The sequence below is a fragment of the Drosophila melanogaster genome, chromosome 2R, assembly GCF_000001215.4.
Source record: "Drosophila melanogaster chromosome 2R".
NCBI lineage: Eukaryota > Metazoa > Arthropoda > Insecta > Diptera > Drosophilidae > Drosophila > Drosophila melanogaster.
Genome location: NT_033778.4, coordinates 16,998,604 through 17,015,990, shown reverse-complemented (window position 1 = coordinate 17,015,990; position 17,387 = coordinate 16,998,604). Strand labels below are relative to the sequence as shown.

General features: G+C 44.0%; 6 protein-coding genes across 10 annotated transcripts; 4 read left to right on the top strand and 2 right to left on the bottom strand.

Moving 5' to 3' along the window:
- Positions 1–96: 96 nt before the first annotated feature.
- On the top strand, positions 97–8,317 carry Ehbp1 (Eps15 homology domain containing protein-binding protein 1). 4 transcript variants are annotated; one of them, NM_001144211.2, is made up of 14 exons: positions 97–332; positions 789–1,042; positions 1,995–2,202; positions 2,264–2,445; positions 2,510–2,706; positions 3,217–4,039; positions 4,175–4,377; positions 4,443–4,837; positions 5,015–5,104; positions 5,456–5,728; positions 5,797–5,938; positions 7,049–7,145; positions 7,206–7,394; positions 7,455–8,317. In NM_001144211.2, exons 2-14 carry the CDS (start codon positions 939–941, stop codon positions 7,534–7,536), a joined length of 2,985 nt encoding a protein of 994 aa, NP_001137683.2. In that variant the 5' UTR covers positions 97–332; positions 789–938; the 3' UTR covers positions 7,537–8,317. The 4 variants fall into 4 exon arrangements, with proteins under 4 accessions (NP_001137683.2, NP_995866.1, NP_611179.3 ...); NM_206144.2 differs by having other exon boundaries at positions 97–297; positions 5,818–5,938; positions 7,455–8,085; NM_137335.4 differs by having other exon boundaries at positions 97–328; positions 3,283–4,039; positions 5,818–5,938; positions 7,455–8,085.
- A 172-nt stretch (positions 8,318–8,489) lies between these two features.
- On the bottom strand, positions 8,490–10,540 carry CG6805 (uncharacterized protein). 2 transcript variants are annotated; one of them, NM_001259450.2, is made up of 3 exons: positions 9,484–10,540; positions 8,933–9,202; positions 8,490–8,858 (listed from the first exon to the last, which is right to left on the bottom strand). In NM_001259450.2, exons 1-3 carry the CDS (start codon positions 10,228–10,230, stop codon positions 8,829–8,831), a joined length of 1,047 nt encoding a protein of 348 aa, NP_001246379.1. In that variant the 5' UTR covers positions 10,231–10,540; the 3' UTR covers positions 8,490–8,828. The 2 variants fall into 2 exon arrangements, with proteins under 2 accessions (NP_001246379.1, NP_611178.1); NM_137334.4 differs by having other exon boundaries at positions 8,490–9,202.
- Positions 10,541–10,841: 301 nt separating this feature from the next.
- On the top strand, positions 10,842–12,428 carry NiPp1 (Nuclear inhibitor of Protein phosphatase 1). Its single transcript, NM_137333.4, has 5 exons — positions 10,842–10,961; positions 11,024–11,238; positions 11,294–11,508; positions 11,570–12,140; positions 12,201–12,428. Exons 1-5 carry the CDS (start codon positions 10,933–10,935, stop codon positions 12,320–12,322), a joined length of 1,152 nt encoding a protein of 383 aa, NP_611177.1. The 5' UTR covers positions 10,842–10,932; the 3' UTR covers positions 12,323–12,428.
- Positions 12,392–13,997, bottom strand: AsnRS-m (Asparaginyl-tRNA synthetase, mitochondrial). Its single transcript, NM_137332.3, has 3 exons — positions 13,870–13,997; positions 13,601–13,808; positions 12,392–13,537 (listed from the first exon to the last, which is right to left on the bottom strand). Exons 1-3 carry the CDS (start codon positions 13,957–13,959, stop codon positions 12,453–12,455), a joined length of 1,383 nt encoding a protein of 460 aa, NP_611176.1. The 5' UTR covers positions 13,960–13,997; the 3' UTR covers positions 12,392–12,452.
- Positions 13,998–14,049: 52 nt separating this feature from the next.
- On the top strand, positions 14,050–15,747 carry ste24a (prenyl protease type I). The gene is made up of 2 exons (NM_137331.3): positions 14,050–14,221; positions 14,373–15,747. The coding sequence occupies exons 1-2, from the start codon at positions 14,129–14,131 to the stop codon at positions 15,633–15,635; spliced, it is 1,356 nt and encodes a 451-aa protein (NP_611175.1). The 5' UTR covers positions 14,050–14,128; the 3' UTR covers positions 15,636–15,747.
- A 117-nt stretch (positions 15,748–15,864) lies between these two features.
- ste24b (ste24b prenyl protease type I) lies at positions 15,865–17,381 on the top strand. Its single transcript, NM_137330.1, has 2 exons — positions 15,865–15,993; positions 16,047–17,381. The coding sequence occupies exons 1-2, from the start codon at positions 15,892–15,894 to the stop codon at positions 17,286–17,288; spliced, it is 1,344 nt and encodes a 447-aa protein (NP_611174.1). The 5' UTR covers positions 15,865–15,891; the 3' UTR covers positions 17,289–17,381.
- The last annotated feature ends 6 nt before the right edge of the window (positions 17,382–17,387 follow it).

Genomic DNA, 17,387 nt, shown 5'->3' with positions numbered 1-17,387 from the left:
AGAACTAACAAACCTTTTCAACAAAAACAATCGATATTACCTCACCGCCTAAAACAACAAGCGCATATGTTTGGCTTATCGATAGTCTGGAGCTATTGCAGTTTGTCCACCTCTACTCAATCTGCTCGCGACAGTAAAAAAAAATCGGATCGAAGTGTAAATCGGTGTGAATTAAATTATTCGCTGTGATGTGATAAAAGCTAAACGGCAGCGAGTGCTCGTAATAAACGCGCAAATGTTCGGCGTAGTGTCCCCAAATCGAAGGACCTTGAAACGAAATTGGAGACCAAAACAAAAGTGACGTCATAATGGTGCTATTTATGTATTTGTATGTACGTCTAGGCATCATCTATGTATACAAATTTCGCTTAAAAATTTGCCAGTGAGACGCAAACACACAAACACACGCCCGCAGGAACAATAATAGATAAAAACAAAACTAGCAATAAGCTGTAAATCTCGAGTATTTATAAGAAATTCAAGAAAGACAAAGGCAAAGTGACAACTAAAGGTCACAAAACAGCGAAAAAGAAAAACAAATACAACACAACACAAGAACTGTGCGCGCGTGTGTGTGCGTGTGTTTTTTGAGTGTTTTTGCAGACAACAAAGCAACAAAATTCAAAAATAAATTTACAATAGTGTTTTCCGCCTTGCACACTCTAACTTTCGATTTTAAGAGGGTCTGCCTTTTTTTTTTGGTTCCCTTATGAATGAACCTTGTAAACTGACCCAGAAATTTATAGCATATAACCAGGCGTCTATATTGTTTTTCATTCCGCATCCAGATCGCCTGCAGAAGTTAGCTGGTAAAAATGACACAATAGATTACTGAAAAAGCAAAGCAACGACGATCCAAACGGGTCTAATTTTTATACAAACCCCAACACCCCCAAAGATATCCAAATTAAAGAGCCCTACGATCCACACCCGCTAAGATGGCCAGCGTATGGAAGCGATTGCAGCGCAATTTCAAGCGAGCCGCCAAATTCCAGTTCACCGCATCGTACCACGATCTGCATCTGGAAACCACCGCCAAGTGGTAAGTGCCCCACATGAAAGTGGATTAGTTCACCGGGAGTCGGCTAAAGTGGGCGGGGCGGGTCGGTGGCGGTCTTAAGTGCCTTTCAACTTGAGGGGTTAATAGCACGTTTCTGGCGGAAAGATATCTCGTTTTTAGATTCCTTTTTGTGTATCATTGAAATCAATATATTTTTTTCCGTTTCCATGTAATTTTTGTGTTTCTTCAAAAGAATATCTTCTTATTAATGTTTATATTTACTTGCCTTATCTTGCATTCGCGTCTATTTTTATTAATGAATATATACGTATATATATTTATGCGCAAAAAATGTGTAGACCCTACTGCAGTATCATTTGTTGAAGTTATAATATTTCTTATCATTTTCAAAGAACAAGCTAAACAAACGCTTATAGTTGAAGATTTATTTTCCCTTCATATACAATGATTGTTTCATAAATACGATAAAATATTGATATGACTAGTTACTTGACCTTTATTACTCTGCACCTTTAATTTACCTTTATCTAAATAAGTACATATTTCGGAGAATATCATTGAGCAACTAATTATATAGTTTAATTCAATTGCCGAGAGGAGTTAGTCATGCAAATAAATTAAGCAAAATATTGAAAATAGTATAATATTGATGAGGCTATTGGCTACTGAATTCCATGACTACGAATTTATAATATAGTCGTACTCCATTTGCTATCTATATCTTTGTATTTGCAAATGACCCCAACTTTTCCTGTTGACATGAAATGTTTTGTACAGACTTTTGTTTAATAAACCAATCATCGCATATATTTATCAACTGAAGAACCCACATATGCATATAATGACGCCGCATCCGGTGTTCAGAAATTGTTATTCATGGTCTTGTATATAAAATACATGATCAGAGTTGAAAGAACTTTGAGAAACCAATTTGGCATGAAATGGTTAACAATCATGTGATGGCCAATTTCAGGCGGCCGTCGAACCTCTCTATCGTTTGGACCAGAAGATCTAGACGAGTGGCCAGTGCTCCTTTGCCATGGGAGCCGGACATGATGAACCCCTTGGTGGGCAATATATCCTGGCCAGTGCCCGACAATCACACCATATCCGTCACCCTGTTTAAGGATCCTCGGACACACGAGCTGGAGGACAAGGACTGGACGTTTGTCATCGAAGATGTGGGTTAAATAATGTCATGGATGCATAGAGTTGCCAGTAATTGGTGTTACCTTCCATTAGGTCACTCCAATGGGCAAGAAACGTGTGCTGGCCAATGCCAGCATTAATATGAGGAAGTATGCCAGCATAGAATCCACTCAGCAGAGCTTTACCTTGAGCCTAAAGCCAGTCTCGAAGAAGATTACTGCAGCCAGTTTGGAGCTCACGATTAGCTGTGTATTTTTGCGAGAAGGAAAGGCTACGTAAGTCGACTGCCCTTTAATTATCTACTTAGAATGGAGCCTCACTACTAAGTTTCGATTCCAGAGACGAGGACATGCAGAGCGTTGTCTCCATGATGTCCGTGAACAACAATGATGTGGCGCCTTTGGATGACTTGGAGGATATTCCAGATCTTGATGGCTTTAGTGAAATTACGGACAATTTTAATGACTTTACACAGCAACTGGAGCATATGACAACTAGCCTAAATGGCTGCATTGATGTGGCCACGCCTCAAAGTGGTAAGAAATCTTGTACTATAACTTAAAAATTATGTTCTATGTGCTAAAATTCAAGTATTTGTATCTGTTAGTATGTAAAATGGACTAGATCGTATCTATTATGTATATTGAGTGCTAAACATAAGAAGCAGGGATTTTAAATATTGTAAAGCTCTGTTTTCGTTATGTAAGGCACTTTGGTTAAGTATGTTATATACCCTGTAAATGTTTTCTGATCTCTAGATCAGAATTCCCAAACTACGCATCTAATGGATACCATATATGTACACTTGATGATGCATGATCTAACAAACAACAAATTAATTGATTCTAATTATAGCATCTTAGCTTTAGATACTTTGTACAGACACTTTTATCTGACGGAAAACGAAATTATTTCCTTTCTATATCCCATGACATCTACATCACATCACGTATCTTGAATGGTTTCCTGCAACTTGTAATTTGTGCGTAAATTGTTAAATGTACATTTCCTTTATTTTCGTTTTCTTTTTGTTTGTCATTATGTAGTACCTTCGTTATCAGAAGATCCAACTCCGTTGGCCGAGTCATTTAATCCCTTGCATTTTGAACTAGACGCCGACGGCAAGCGGGAAGCTGCTAACAAGTTAGACTTGCCCACAGCTGCATCCGGTGGTTCTAGTGGTGCTGAAGAGTCCCTGAAAACGCCGAATGGATTGCAGCATGTGGTGGACCAAACGCCAATAAAGTCACCAGATGAAGTAAAGCAGCCAAAGCAGACGCCGGTGGAGTCATTGAGGTCCAAAACTAACGAGGACTTTGACAAAATGGTCACCTCAACGCCACTCGAACCCAACGTAAACAAGGATGATGTGAAGCCAAAGAAGAAGAGGGCTTTATTCTTCACTGAGAAGGAGGATGAGCAGGACTTAAGGGTGGAAAGTGTGAAGGAGGATACCACCAAGACTATCGGCGACAACAGCACCACTAAGGAAAAGCCCAAAGAAGAAAGCCAATCCAGTAAGGATGCCTCATCCGTGGTGGTTCCGAGTGCCAAGCGCCCTGAACTGCAGCCCCTAAATCTAAAGAAGAGTTACGAACCCTCGCAGACACCTGAATCCGCACCCGTACCCGCATCTGTGATAAACGAATCGATTGGATCGTGCTTTAGTACGTCTGGCTCGTTGAACAACAGCCTTAAGCCGGTGGAGAAGATCGTGCTGAAGGAGAACACGCCCGGGCAGGATCTGCTGGAGTGGTGCAAAGAAGTTACCAAAGACTACCCCAATGTTAAGGTTACCAACCTGACGACCAGCTGGCGCAACGGCATGGCCTTCTGCGCTATTATTCATCATTTTGTGCCGGAGCTCATGTGAGTTGTCATGATTACGTTGAATTTCTTATTGAGCACTTTATTTACAATCAATTGATTTATTACAATTCCAATTCTAACTTTAAGTTATAATAACGGGACTGAATAAACTAATAAATGCATTTCAATTCATAGTGACATGTCTAAGCTGAGCGCCCATGACGTAGTTGGCAATTGTCGAATTGGCTTCGATGCGGCGGAATCATTAGGAATACCTCGTGTAATCGAGCCGCGCGACATGAATATGCTCACGGTACCGGACAAGTTGGCCGTGATGACCTATTTGCATCAGTTGCGGGCGCACTTTACCGGCAAGCAGCTAAAAATTGAGCAAATCGGTGAGCGAGTTCTTAAAAATGGTCATTATAATATAACATAACATAAATATGCTTTTTTTTTTTAGGTTCAACGGCAGACGAGTCGAGCTACGTTATTGGAGACTACAAGTCGGACAATTTGTCGCAGAATCGCATTAACTTTTCGCACCCCAAGTCGTTGTTGCTGCATCAAAACTCATTCGATGAGGAGATAAATGGTTCAAATAAATCGGAGCAACTTTCACCCACAAGCAAAAAGGATGTGAAGAATTTGATTCTGTACAACTCGAAGAATATTCTGGACAAGGTGCTGTCGCCCACCAAGGACAAGAACTCGATCAACGCATCGCAGCATGCAAATCAATCGCCGATGTTGAGCTGCCAGACAACACCGCCGCAGGATGAATCACTGGATAAAGGGTCACAACCGGGTGGCAAGGAGAACAGCTCCATAACCACCATTGATCCGCAGGCGGCCAGTGTGAGTAAAAAGCCAGCACCACAGTTGCCTCGTTGAGTTGAATTTATGCATTGAGTTGTTGCTTTGGCTTTGGCGATTTATTTATTTATCTACTTAGCACTTTATTTCCTAGACCTTTTCAGTTTTGTATATATTGTTGTTTTCTTTATTTCGCTTTATTTTTGATTTGATTTGTAGCGAATTTTAACGCGCCACAAGATGATGAGCGAAAAAGCCAAGCTGATGATGGAAAAGCGAAAGCTTAACAAAACCAGCGACGCGAACGACGTAAGTAGCTTCTTGCTTAAGCCGCAGTTCGCCGCACGAAGCGCAGCTTATCTCTAGCATGTCTTGTTAAGTTAAAATATCTGATTAGTTTTAAGAATTTAAATACATTGAAAAACATTTTTTGAACATTTTTATGTATTCATTGTTTAGAACATTACTTGTTTTGTTAAACTTGAAACTTGTGTACATGTGGCACTCATAAAGTGTCGCTCTTTAACAATTATCTACACAGATTTTGTTTCACTTTTTAGGAAAACCTCTCATAAGTTTTATAGTTCTATATTTTGTCATACAAAGGTGCTGCCTTGTATAAATCCTCACTTAGTTGTTTCAATGTGTTTGCCCCGGCAGGAGGAGAGGCAGCAGCGTCTGCTGGAACAGGCTCGTCGCCTTATCCTGGAGACTCGTGTGAAGAGCGGTGGTTCCATCGAGAGTCCCACCAGGCCCAAGCTGGAGCGCACCATCTCGCCGATCCACAACGGAGCCGAGGAATTCTATGCGGAGCACGCGAAAAAGCTGGAGCTTAAGGAGCCAGGCAGTCCTAGTCATAGGTTAAGTGATCCGAAGGTCCTACAGTCCTTCAACGCAATCGTGGAGCGCGTCTCACCAAAGCACGAGAAGAGGGTAAGCCTAAAACATACAATTAGTCTACTTTGTCTTTCATCTTGATTTAAATTAATAACTAATTTAAGTCATTTTCGCATCGTTTCCAGGGTGACAAGCTGTCCTACATCGATTCCGAGCTGGAGGCCCTGGAGCGGGAGCAGGAGGCTATCGACCAGAAGGCCAGCAATCTGGAGGCCAAGCTGCGCGCCGTAATGGGCGGCAATCCAAGTAATAATCGTCGGGGTGGCGCTAGAAACAGCAACCCCTTCCTTAGGCTAATCCGAAATAGTATTGGTGGTGGTGATGTGATACGTATTAAGCTGCTCGATTCGGATGACGAGAGCCTTTTTGGTGGAGGTGCCGGTAGTGGTGGCGGTCGGAGCGGGGCGTGTAGCGAGGACGACGATAGGGACACGTCCAGCGATAGTGTCTGCAACTCAGGCGACGAGTTGCACACGAGGCTACGCCCCCGGCCACGCTCCCATTCGTGCTTTGTGAACAAGAACCATCAATCGACCATCAACACGCCCGCTCATCTGCGCCCGCATCATGTACATCACGTTGTGCCCTATACCCACATGCTAGACAGCTCCCCGTCGGCGCTCTCCTCGCAGCAGTCTTCCTGTGATAATCTGCCTGCGTGCAGCGATGATGACGAGGTCCTGGCGGTGGCGGCCAACGGTCGTGCGGCCTCGTTGCGGCGGCAGCAGGATCGTCATAGGCGACGCCGTCAGAGGCGGGAGCGGCGCTCCCATTTATGTCACACTCCCAATCATTGTGGTAAAGTGCGGCCCATCCTATCATGCCTGTACCATTGAGCTGCCCTGCTAATTGCTAACTGCCAGAGCACTGCCACGCCTCACCGCCTGACTGCCGATCGCCCAGATCTTCCGCCTGCTCGCTCGCTCGCTCGCCTCTTTCAACCGCATCCACTCGCTCATTCTTTGTGCCGTTTGTTTGTTCCAATTAATGTCTGTGTTTGCTTGTTAACTTGGCGGGCAACCGTTCCAACTTGTGTCTAACTATGTTCGGACTTGGTTCTAACAGCTCCGATGATATAACGCTCACTAATCACAGAGTCCTCCCTCTGCAGCAGCTTTTGAAAAAGGCAAAGGACGCCTTCTTAGAATAAAGCAAAGCACGAAGCGCCTGTTCTGGTATTGCCTATTTCAAAAACTGTTTTAAAATACTTAAGCCACTTATGTATGGTTGCGACTTATGTAGAAAATCAATTTCAGTAGTATAATCAGAACAGGCAGGCTTTAAATAATCTTAGTGCTTCACAAAGAAAACCCCCATCATTGCCTTTTTATAATCAGACACTTAAACATTCCACAGAGACCGAGGAGACAGAGGAGCAACTGCTATCGCAATGGTTTACGCTGGTCAACAAGAAGAACGCACTCCTCCGGCGACAGATGCAGCTAAATATACTGTAAGTTATCACTTAGAACTACTATCGGCTTTGTTTCTTATTATTATCTACACCCTTCAGCGAGCAAGAAAAAGATTTGGAGCGAAAATATACAATGCTTAATCAAGAGCTGCGGGCGGCGCAATCTGTGGAAGATTGGCGCAAAACGGAAGTTCAGCGTGAAAAGGAGCGACTGCTGCTCGAGGAACTGATGACGATTGTCGACAAGCGCGACCAGTTGGTTCAGCACTTGCACAACCAAGAGATAGCGTAAGTGAAGCACTTTTCCCATCATTAAAATATACGAAGCTAACCCTCGGACTCGTTTAGGATCGAAGACGACCAGGAGATCGCGAGGAAACTGGAGCACGTGGACATCAGTGCTGAAAAAGACAAATGTGTTCTTCAATAGAAATCGAAATTAACCAAACCTGACTGGAGATTATACTTACACACACTCAATCTTATCTATGTAACTAGTTAGATAACAACTATGTTCAGAGACACGCGATAAGGTCGCGTGGTTTTTGTGGTTCGGTGTCGCTTCTTATGCAATCGTTATATCCAACGACAACAAATACTTGGACCACTTGGTATGGTTATTAAAAAAAAAAAGGTATACTGTGAAACAAAACAAATTGCTTTTGTATTTAAGCAAAACAATTCAAGAAATAAGAACAAAACGTCCGTTAGTGAACTAAGTAAAAAGACAGGCACACGTTTATACACCTATTTACGATAATCAGATCTTGGTATTACTTTAAATTAAATGGTGGTAACTTTGTTTCATGTTTCGTTGTTGTGCCATCTGAACCACTCCTAACTTATGTAAATCCTGAACGCAATAGCGATGTGAGATAGGGAATTGAGGAGGCAATTTTACGTTAGTTTTACTTTAGCATTTATCCCACATAACTAGAAACGCTTCATCCAAAAATACACGTACACTTATATATTTATGAATTACACTTATACAACAAACCTATCTTAACATACCTTATTTAGACCCGTACATTTGCTCTAAGTTAAGCAAAGCGCTTTAATCATAATTTAAAGGTGGCTTATATACTTATATAAAATACATTTTAATTTACTTTGCCCAGGCGAATGTTGTATAAAGAACTGTTCGACCCAAGGAACATTAATAGCTAATAAAAGAAACGAAAATGCTGTCATCAGCATCGAATAAACCCAAAACCATTCTAAGAAGTCTTATCCGTTGTTATCTGGGAAAGTTACTCCAATAACAAAACAAAAATGCGTCATATCGATTTATTTATTTTTTTGTATTAACAGGTTTCTCAATACAAATACTTAACAGAGTATCATTTTAATTGACTCAGTAACAAAAAAGATTAGTCACGTCGAGAGGTAATAGTTTTTTTTATTCGATCAACAGTTTAGTGTACAAAAATACATTTGTTTAATGCAATCAATCGTTAAATTAATATCGTCTTAATTGAGTGATAACATATGTATGTATATATACTCGGAAGCTGCATTATTTCCATGGATCACTTGAGAATTGCTTAAATGATTGCTAAATTAGCAGAGATTTCATCACATTGTACTTGATATTATTTTCGTTTCTCTTGTTCCTTCTGAAAGGAAGTCTTTTAATTACTCTACAACTCGTCTACGCATATAATCTAAAAGCATGCAAAGAGATTTAAAAGTTCACAACTAAGTGACGTCATGACGGCGCTACCATTGCTCTAGTTCAGCGATAAATAACTACAAAAGAAGCGAAATCAAAGTTGAGTATAGGACACAGCTACAAAAACAACAAATGCGAAGGATAGACTAACATTTGGCGTCGCCGGAGATGAGGCAGATCCGTGCGTCATTTCGTGGAGCTCCTCGTCGGTGTAGGTCTGGTTGGCAGCCTCGACCTTGTAGTTGAATGTCGCCGATACGGGCTTGTGGTCGGAGAGAGTGTAGTCCATGTGGGACTGATAAGACAGCTGGTTGGCACTCAGGGTAATGCCCGGATAAATGTTGCTCTGCACGCGATGCAAAATCCGATCGCACCAGGCGGGTCGCCGCTTCAAGTTGTAGTCATTAGTGCCTTCCACGAACTGCAAGGAAAATCAAATGAACTTTATATGGGTGCTAGAGATAAGGCGAATTAATTACATTCGACATATTGCCTCATAAATTAGTTGGATTTTGCTTTTCTCATGAAATCTGTGGAGCCGAATGAAGTGATTGATTGATGAAGTGATTGGCGGAAATTAAAAATTCAAGTGCAGATAAAATTAATTACACCCACCCCTATATACATTATTTAGATTAAGATTAGAAAGTTCAAGGCAAACTTTGACTGTAGAGATAATAAGATTGTATATTAGATTGTTACCTTAAAAGTGGGCGCAAAGTTGGGCTGCTGCTCCTCCAGCAAGCTGAAGGCGTTTCCCTTCTCCCGGAGCAGATTCAACTGGTCGAGCTTGAGCAGATCAGCGTATCGCTGGTTCTCCACATCCGTGCGGACATCCCAAGCGGACATATCGCCGGAGAGACGGAAGTTAAGATCGCCAAACCAAAAGACAAAGTCGTGATCGAATATCCGGCGATATCCCTGCGCATTGTACTTGTGATTGTCCACGATTTGGTGATAGTCTTCGATGCGCTCCTTCAGCTTCTCATCGTGCGCCGCCAGATGGGAGCAGACGAATGCGACGCCAGTTCCGTAGAGCGAAAGTCGAATGCTTACGGCACCCTTGTTGCCCCACAGCCCTCCAAGTCCCGTGCGCGTGGCTTCTGTCTCGATTTCTTTCATGTGCGGGATGTGCTTGTGCTGTGCGAACATGGTTATAAGAATTCCCTGCAGCTGCTTCGAGTCCACCTTTACGAACTGGTGATCGCTCAGAGAGTCCGCGATCTTCAGCACCCACGGATCGTCATTGAAGATTTTTAGCACCTGCGGTGTGGTGCTCACCTCCTGGAATCCGATTACATAGATATCGGGCAGCTGGTTATCCGGACAAGTGGTGGTGCCATTAAGGGACAAAAGGGAGCTCAGATCCTGATTTCGCGGCGTATGGGTGCCCACGTTCCAGGTCAAAAGGAAGATGCACAGATCCGCAATCGCCGTGGCCGTAACCATTTTTCCGCCGTCTAATTATCTATGATTAATACTTGTTGTTTTGGACGTCACAAGGTGGCTGTTGATGAGTTCATGGGCATCCAAAACAGGTTTACGGATTTGGCAGCATCAGCAAATAAAGCGAAAGGCGTTTTGCACACGCAACTTTCATTTATGTAACCGTTAATTCTTCAGCACTAATTTTTTAAGCCGCTTTAATTGGACTAGGAAGCGCTAGTTGCCCGTATTATTTATAGAATACTCAGATGTCGTTATTTATGTTTATTTGTCCGTCCGTTGCGTGAGCTTAGTGTGACCGCAGCACAACTATTTAAATATACCTTAGGCGGCGGCAAAAATTTTATGGTATCTCGATAGTAACGGAGCTCTGAAGCTCATCGAAAACATCGGCTAACATGAGCTTCTCATCTAATTTAGATTTTTATTTGAAACACATTAGATATTATAAAAGCCAAAAATCAATTTAAGAAATATAAAGATATAAGATTAAAAGTTGTACTGTGCGTAAGTTCCTTTAAAATAATAATACTCTTATTTCATTGTTTTTTTTTTTACGCGAGAATGCCCCTTTGCATTTGCTTGTGCTAAACCGATATTATCGGCAACTAGTCAATTGTGTGTACACACTGGCTAAGGATTTTTCATAAAAATAAACACTTTGTATAAACTTACCTTCCGAACTATTTTACTTAAGTTAAAAGTATGGCTAACAGCTACGACATACCCAGTTGGTGCGTTGTCAAATTCAGCCGCTGCCTTGCCACAAAATCACGTAGCATTTTATTTATTTTAGGGCTGGAAAACCGCCCACTGGCTTACATCTGGATGTGCTAAAGGACGACAAACTAGTACAAAAACTGATGGTGGATGAAAAAAGATGCTATCTATTTGGTCGCAACAGTCAAATGAACGACTTCTGCATAGACCATGCCTCTTGTTCGCGGGTCCACTCGGCGTTTGTCTACCACAAGCACCTCAACATAGCCTACCTCGTGGATCTGGGGTCCAGTAGGTACTAAGATATCTGGGATTCGGAGTAAGCTTATCCATTTACTTTTGACAGCTCATGGCACCTTTATTGGAACACTCAGATTGGAAGCGCACAAGCCCACACAGCTGCAGATTAATAGCACCTTCCACTTTGGGGCTTCTACCCGGAACTACATACTCAGGGAACGACCCTCTGGCCACCACAGCAACATCATGGAAGACCTGCCGCTCAGTGAAACCAGCGATGGAGCTCTCCTGGGCCTACCCGAAAGCCAAACGGAGCTTGATGTGCGTTTGGTTGAAAAGAAAAGCTAAATACTATGTAAACTAACCTTCCATTATCCTGCAGAATCTCACAGAATACAACACAGCCCACAATCGGCGCATCTCAATGCTGGGCATCGATGATGATACCAATATGCGAAAGCAAAACGCCTTGAAACAGGGACGGCGCACTCGAAATGTCACATTTAACGATGAGGAGATTGTCATCAATCCTGAGGATGTGGATCCTAATGTGGGACGCTTCAGGAACTTGGTACAAACCACTGTGGTGCCCGCCAAGAGGGCTCGCTGCGACGTCAATCATATGGGCATCCATTCGGGCAACAGCAGTTTGTCCAGTGCCAATGCCGCACATGTACACCAAATGTTCCAGCAGAGCCTAGTTGACATGAAGCAGCAGCATAGGGAAATGCCTCCGCCCAATGCGGTGCTCCACTCGCCTACTAATTCCCTATATCAAGGTCTACCGGCCGAAATGCATGGCAAGGGTGACCTAGAGCCCATCTCCCCGCTGAGCATTGGTTCCAAGTTGGGCCTATTGCTCCCGAATCCTGCGCCTGAAGTGCTGCCAGTCTATGACGAAGCTGTGGAGACCTCGACATTGGCTCAAAAGTTGGCCGTCGCTAATGCAAACGGTAATAGTTCTCGCGACTATTTGTTTAAAAACTTACTGATTGTTTATAACACCATTTTAGTTCGTCGCTTTGGTGAGGATCCGCATGACTCGAGTGGCGAAGGCGATTCGCTGTGCCCACAGAAAAAGAAATACGCCAAGGAAGCATGGCCAGGTCGCAAGCCCATGTTGGGGCAGCTGTAATTGCGTATTAACAAAATAATTAAGATTCCACCTACGATTTTCTCAAGCATATGATTGACAACACACTCTGGAGTAATATTTGTTTATTAGACTTTTAACGTAAAACAAAACATTTAATATCTTTATCTGATCACATCTTGCAGCTGTGTGGATACCTGGGGAAGGGTATCACATCACGAATGTTTTTAACGCCCGTGACAAGCTGCAAGTAACGCTCAAAGCCCATTCCAAATCCTCCAGTTGGAACTCCTCCATACTTTCGCAAGTCAACGTACCATTCCAGATCCTTCGGCAGATGCGGATGGGATTTTAATATAGCAGGATCGCTTTCACGCAGGCTCCCGCCGCATAATTCTCCAACAGCTGGCATCAGTAGGTCTAGGGCATGAACTCGATTGGGATTTGAACGCGAGACTTTCATGTAAAAAGGTTTCTGCTGAGCTGGCCAATCCACAACGAATACGGGAGCACCACAATGGGCCACTAAAAAAAGTTCTTGGTCCTTGGAGAATCCTTCGTTCAGGCTAATAGGAGTCTTAAGACTGTCCTTGTTTTCCTGCAGTACTTGCAGGGCTTCATCGTAGCTCATTATCTTCCACGGTACTTGCAGCCAAGGGAGATCGGAGTTAGAGTTTGAATTCCGTTGACAGAAACTTAGGTCCTCGCCACTCGTTTCCAGCAAACGGTTTGTCACAGATTTCAGCATCTGTTCAATGAACTGCGCTAACTTCTCCATCTCCTCCAAATGGGCAAGTTCCGCTTCAAACATATAGAACTCTGCTAAATGCAACGGAGACTTGGAGTTCTCCGCTCGGAAGGCTGGTGAGAGAGTGTATGTCTTGCCTAAACCGTATGTCATGGCCTCCAGGTGCAGTTGACCAGAGACGCTGAGGAATACTTTGCTATCAAAGTAGCTTTGTTCCATGGGAATATTTGGTCGGTTCATCTGCTTGAGCAGGTCTTGGGAGTCCGGTTGTACCCGAAACACTTCTCCTGCTCCCTCGCAATCGTTGGTTGTGAGCAGAGGAGTGTTGATCTGCACGAAATCCTGATCATCCATGTAGTCGTGTATAGCTTTTTGTGCTTTGTGTCTGACCCTCATCTGGGCGGCAACGAAATCTACGCGTGATCGAAGATGTAGATGCTCACGTACATATTCCGGTGGATGTTTCTGTTTGGGACTGAAGGGATAACCCTCCTGCAGCCGTCCTTCAGCTGGGGAAAGAAGGCAAAGCTTTAAAAGATCGCTTCATCTTGTTATCAAACATACTTAGTTACCCAACATTTCCACCTGATTCGCATGCAACTCGAAGCTGCCATTTGGAGCCACTTGAATTTTACCGACAGCTGCAATGACGCTTCCCGGAGCCAAGTGCTGGTTTTCCGGAGTCCGGGGCACGACCACCTGGAACCTACTGCTCGTGGAACCATCATTGATGTCCAGAAATGTGTTGTTCTTCAACCGGCGAACGTTTTTGATCCATCCCTTTTCAAACGTGCGAATTGTAAATGAACAGAGAGTTGAATTTGGTATTCATGGAGCCCACCTGTATGGCCAAAGAGTCGCCTGGCTTATTAGTCTTTAATATTTGAGCTATCCGTCCGGATTTGCTGTAAAATCGTCTCAAGAATAACATCTTTATTCTTATTTTGATTCTGTTGCAGTCAGCGCTGCCAGATCGTTCGAATTGCTATTGCTGTGATATATTTAAACGGCCGCATGACGGTCACACTAACAATTCGTCACTGGCGCTTGTAAAGTAAAATTCCAGTTTTATTAGTTCTTTAATGAAATAGCATTTAAATATGTCATCATTGGACGCAGACACCGTGCTGCTGAGCATTTTGTTCCTCGTAGTCATCGAGAATGCGCTAGAGATCTATATATCGCTGCGCCAGGTAAGTTTTTCCGTTGTGCCGGCATGTTCTAGCCAGGCGACATTTGGCGAGGAATTTTATCAATGCGAATGATAAATTTAGAGTGGCAAATGTTAATTGGCCGCCTCATGTCTTGCCCCCATTAAATGATTTACCCTGCCGTCGCCACCAGGTGAAAGTGTACCAAACTGCACTGAAGGTACCGGCCGAACTGAAGTCACACATGGGCGAGGATACGTTCCATAAGGCGCGGAAATATGGTCTGGACCAGGAGAAATTCGGCATCTTCAAAGCTGTTGTTATGGATGTGGCCCTGCTTTGCATGGAGCTGTACATCGGACTGATCGCTGTGCTCTGGCAGCTGTCCGTCCAGGTGGTGGATAAACTGCAATGGGACTCCAAAAACGAGATCATCGTCAGCTGCGTTTTTGTGCTCATATCGAATGTATTGAGCACTTTCAAGGGACTGCCCTTCAAGATCTACAAGATATTCGTGCTGGAGGAGACGCATGGCTTTAACAAACAAACAGCGAGATTCTTCGCCTGGGATCAGCTCAAAGGCTTCCTAGTCACCCAGGTCCTCATGATTCCCATCACAGCGGCTATTATCTTCATCGTGCAACGCGGCGGCGACAACTTTTTCATATGGCTGTGGATCTTCACAGGCGTTATCTCGCTGGTTCTACTCACTTTGTATCCGATTTTCATTGCTCCCCTGTTCGACAAGTATACTCCGCTGGAGAAGGGTGCTCTGAGGCAATCGATTGAGGATCTGGCCGCATCGCTCAAGTTCCCGCTCACTAAGCTTTTCGTGGTGGAGGGATCCAAGCGCTCCTCGCACAGCAATGCCTACTTCTATGGCCTCTGGAACTCGAAGAGGATCGTGCTATTCGACACGCTGCTGCTAAACAAAGGTAAACCGGACGACTCCGAGTTGTCAGAGGAAGAAAAGGGAAAGGGTTGCACCGACGAGGAGGTGCTGGCTGTTTTGGGACACGAGCTGGGACACTGGAAACTGGGACACGTTACCAAGAACATTATTATCATGCAGGTTCATCTCTTTCTGATGTTCCTGGTCTTTGGAAATGTCTTCAAGTATCCACCATTCTACGTGGCCATGGGATTCCAACCTGGTACTCGGCCCATTCTCGTCGGTTTGCTAATCGTCTTTACCTACGTACTCGCGCCATACAATGCCCTCATGAACTTCGCCATGACAATTTTGTCGCGACGATTCGAGTATCAGGCTGATGAGTTCGCTTTCAAGTTGGGATTCGCTGAGCAGTTGGGTCAGGCCCTCATAAAACTGAACGTTGACAACCTTGGCTTCCCCGTTTACGATTGGCTGTACTCGACTTGGAACCACTCACATCCGACTCTTCTCCAGCGCCTGAATCGACTCAAGGAGCTCAAGGAAGAGAAGAAACTGAACTAAGACAGCTCACTTCACATAAGACCAAAGTTTACACTATTCCCTTTGATTTAACGTACACAAAATAAAGTAAGGGGACTTACCCCAACAAGCTATTTAAGATTTTGCAATGTGGAAACGTGTATCTTATGTGATTCCCAAAACATGTAAGCTAGTAGTTAAAAATCCGTCACCAATAGATTCAAAATGATTTCCTAACGGAGCTTCAAAATTAAGGAAATATGACTAACATGTCAAGCCGTTGTCAGAGGAACCCAACATGTCTGCACATTTCTGGGATGATCCACTAGCAATACTCTACATAATCATAGCTTTCTTGGTTCTGGACAATCTATGGGGCGTATATCTGATGCTGCGGGACGTAAGTGATGATTACATCTTTCGAGTACATTTTGGATTAAATTGCTCTTTCAGATACAAGTGGCCTACAAAACGCAACAAGTACCGAATGTTATCAGCCCCTATCTACCACAGGAGCTCTACGACAAGATGCGCGTCTACAAGATTCACAAGGGCTGGTTCACCATTGTCAACACCCTGCTTTCGGCAGTTATATTGGGTATTATGGAACTATACTTCGGCTTCTATGCCTGGCTGTATGGAGTGGCTGGAAAGTGCGCCTTGTCCAAGTGGATGGAGCATGAGGCTTGCGTATCCGTGATCTTTGTGCTTCTCCTGAGCGTGTATTTTTGGCTTAAAAGCGTACCGGCCATGATCTACGAGAGCTGTTGCATCAAGAGCTTGCAACCCAGGCCAAAACCACCGTGGTGGTCCCGCATCTGTCACTTTGTCGTTGACCTGGTTGTGGGAGCGATGATTACCACCTTGGTGGTGGTCGCCCTCGTGTACATGTTTATCGGCTTGGGGCCATATGCTCCCCTGGGCTTGTACCTTCAATCGCTGATCCTGACAATGATCGTACTCCTCTTGATTCCATTTATGATCCATCCATTTGTGGGCCAAAGTGTACCCCTGGAAAACTCAAACTTGCGCACCCAACTGGAGTACCTTACGCGACAAGTCGGCTTTCCCATGAGTCAGGTGCGCATCATCCGGGTGCATGACCCTAACACGGGAAGTAATGCCTTTTTCTACGGATGCTGCTGCCTGAAAAGAATTGTGATCTTCGATACATTGCTGCTCAATAGAGGCAAGTCAGATCTCTCCCACCTGACGGCAGAGGAGCTGGGTAGGGGACTTGCGGATCCTCAGGTGGTTGCTGTGGTGGCCCACGAACTGGGTCACTGGAGGAATGGACATTTTTACAAAGCTATCATGGCGTTCCAAGTCCATCTCATACTGACGATCCTGCTGTTCGCGTTTCTGTTTTCTCATGGGCCCATTTACCAGGCGGTGGGATTCCCTCCCGGTCTCCAGCCGACAGTCATTGGATGCTTAATAATCTTCGGCTTTGTACTGACTCCATACATGACACTGGCGAACTTCAGTATGCTTAGCATGACGCGTTGCTTTGAGTACCAGGCGGATAGGTTTGCCTACCAGCTCGGATATGGAGGAGAACTTCGACAAGCACTGCTCAAACTATATGCGGATAATCTGGCATTCCCCGTTTCGGATCCTTGCTACTCCAGCTGGAATCATACGCATCCCACCATGCTGGATCGGTTGAGTCGTCTGGAAGAATTTCGACGATAGGCGATATATTTTTTATCGGTGTTTCTCAAACATAGTAGCTTCTGATTGAGTTATCCGTCTTGGGTAATATAGATATATACAATATTTTACAATAAGTAA

Coding starts and splice junctions, on each gene's coding strand:
- ste24b (NM_137330.1), top strand. CDS start 15,892: ATGTCTGCACATTTCTGGGATGATCCACTAGCAATACTCTACATAATC. Junction 15,994..16,046: donor TATATCTGATGCTGCGGGAC/GTAAGTGATGAT, acceptor TTGCTCTTTCAG/ATACAAGTGGCCTACAAAAC.
- Ehbp1 (NM_206143.3), top strand. CDS start 939: ATGGCCAGCGTATGGAAGCGATTGCAGCGCAATTTCAAGCGAGCCGCC. Junction 1,043..1,994: donor CTGGAAACCACCGCCAAGTG/GTAAGTGCCCCA, acceptor GGCCAATTTCAG/GCGGCCGTCGAACCTCTCTA. Junction 4,040..4,174: donor CATTTTGTGCCGGAGCTCAT/GTGAGTTGTCAT, acceptor TTCAATTCATAG/TGACATGTCTAAGCTGAGCG.
- CG6805 (NM_137334.4), bottom strand. CDS start 10,230: ATGGTTACGGCCACGGCGATTGCGGATCTGTGCATCTTCCTTTTGACC. Junction 9,203..9,483: donor ACTTTGCGCCCACTTTTAAG/GTAACAATCTAA, acceptor TTTTCCTTGCAG/TTCGTGGAAGGCACTAATGA.
- AsnRS-m (NM_137332.3), bottom strand. CDS start 13,959: ATGTTATTCTTGAGACGATTTTACAGCAAATCCGGACGGATAGCTCAA. Junction 13,809..13,869: donor GCGACTCTTTGGCCATACAG/GTGGGCTCCATG, acceptor ACGTTTGAAAAG/GGATGGATCAAAAACGTTCG. Junction 13,538..13,600: donor GAATCAGGTGGAAATGTTGG/GTAACTAAGTAT, acceptor TTCTTTCCCCAG/CTGAAGGACGGCTGCAGGAG.
- NiPp1 (NM_137333.4), top strand. CDS start 10,933: ATGGCTAACAGCTACGACATACCCAGTTG. Junction 11,239..11,293: donor CCTCGTGGATCTGGGGTCCA/GTAGGTACTAAG, acceptor TACTTTTGACAG/CTCATGGCACCTTTATTGGA. Junction 12,141..12,200: donor GGCCGTCGCTAATGCAAACG/GTAATAGTTCTC, acceptor ACACCATTTTAG/TTCGTCGCTTTGGTGAGGAT.
- ste24a (NM_137331.3), top strand. CDS start 14,129: ATGTCATCATTGGACGCAGACACCGTGCTGCTGAGCATTTTGTTCCTC. Junction 14,222..14,372: donor TCTATATATCGCTGCGCCAG/GTAAGTTTTTCC, acceptor CGTCGCCACCAG/GTGAAAGTGTACCAAACTGC.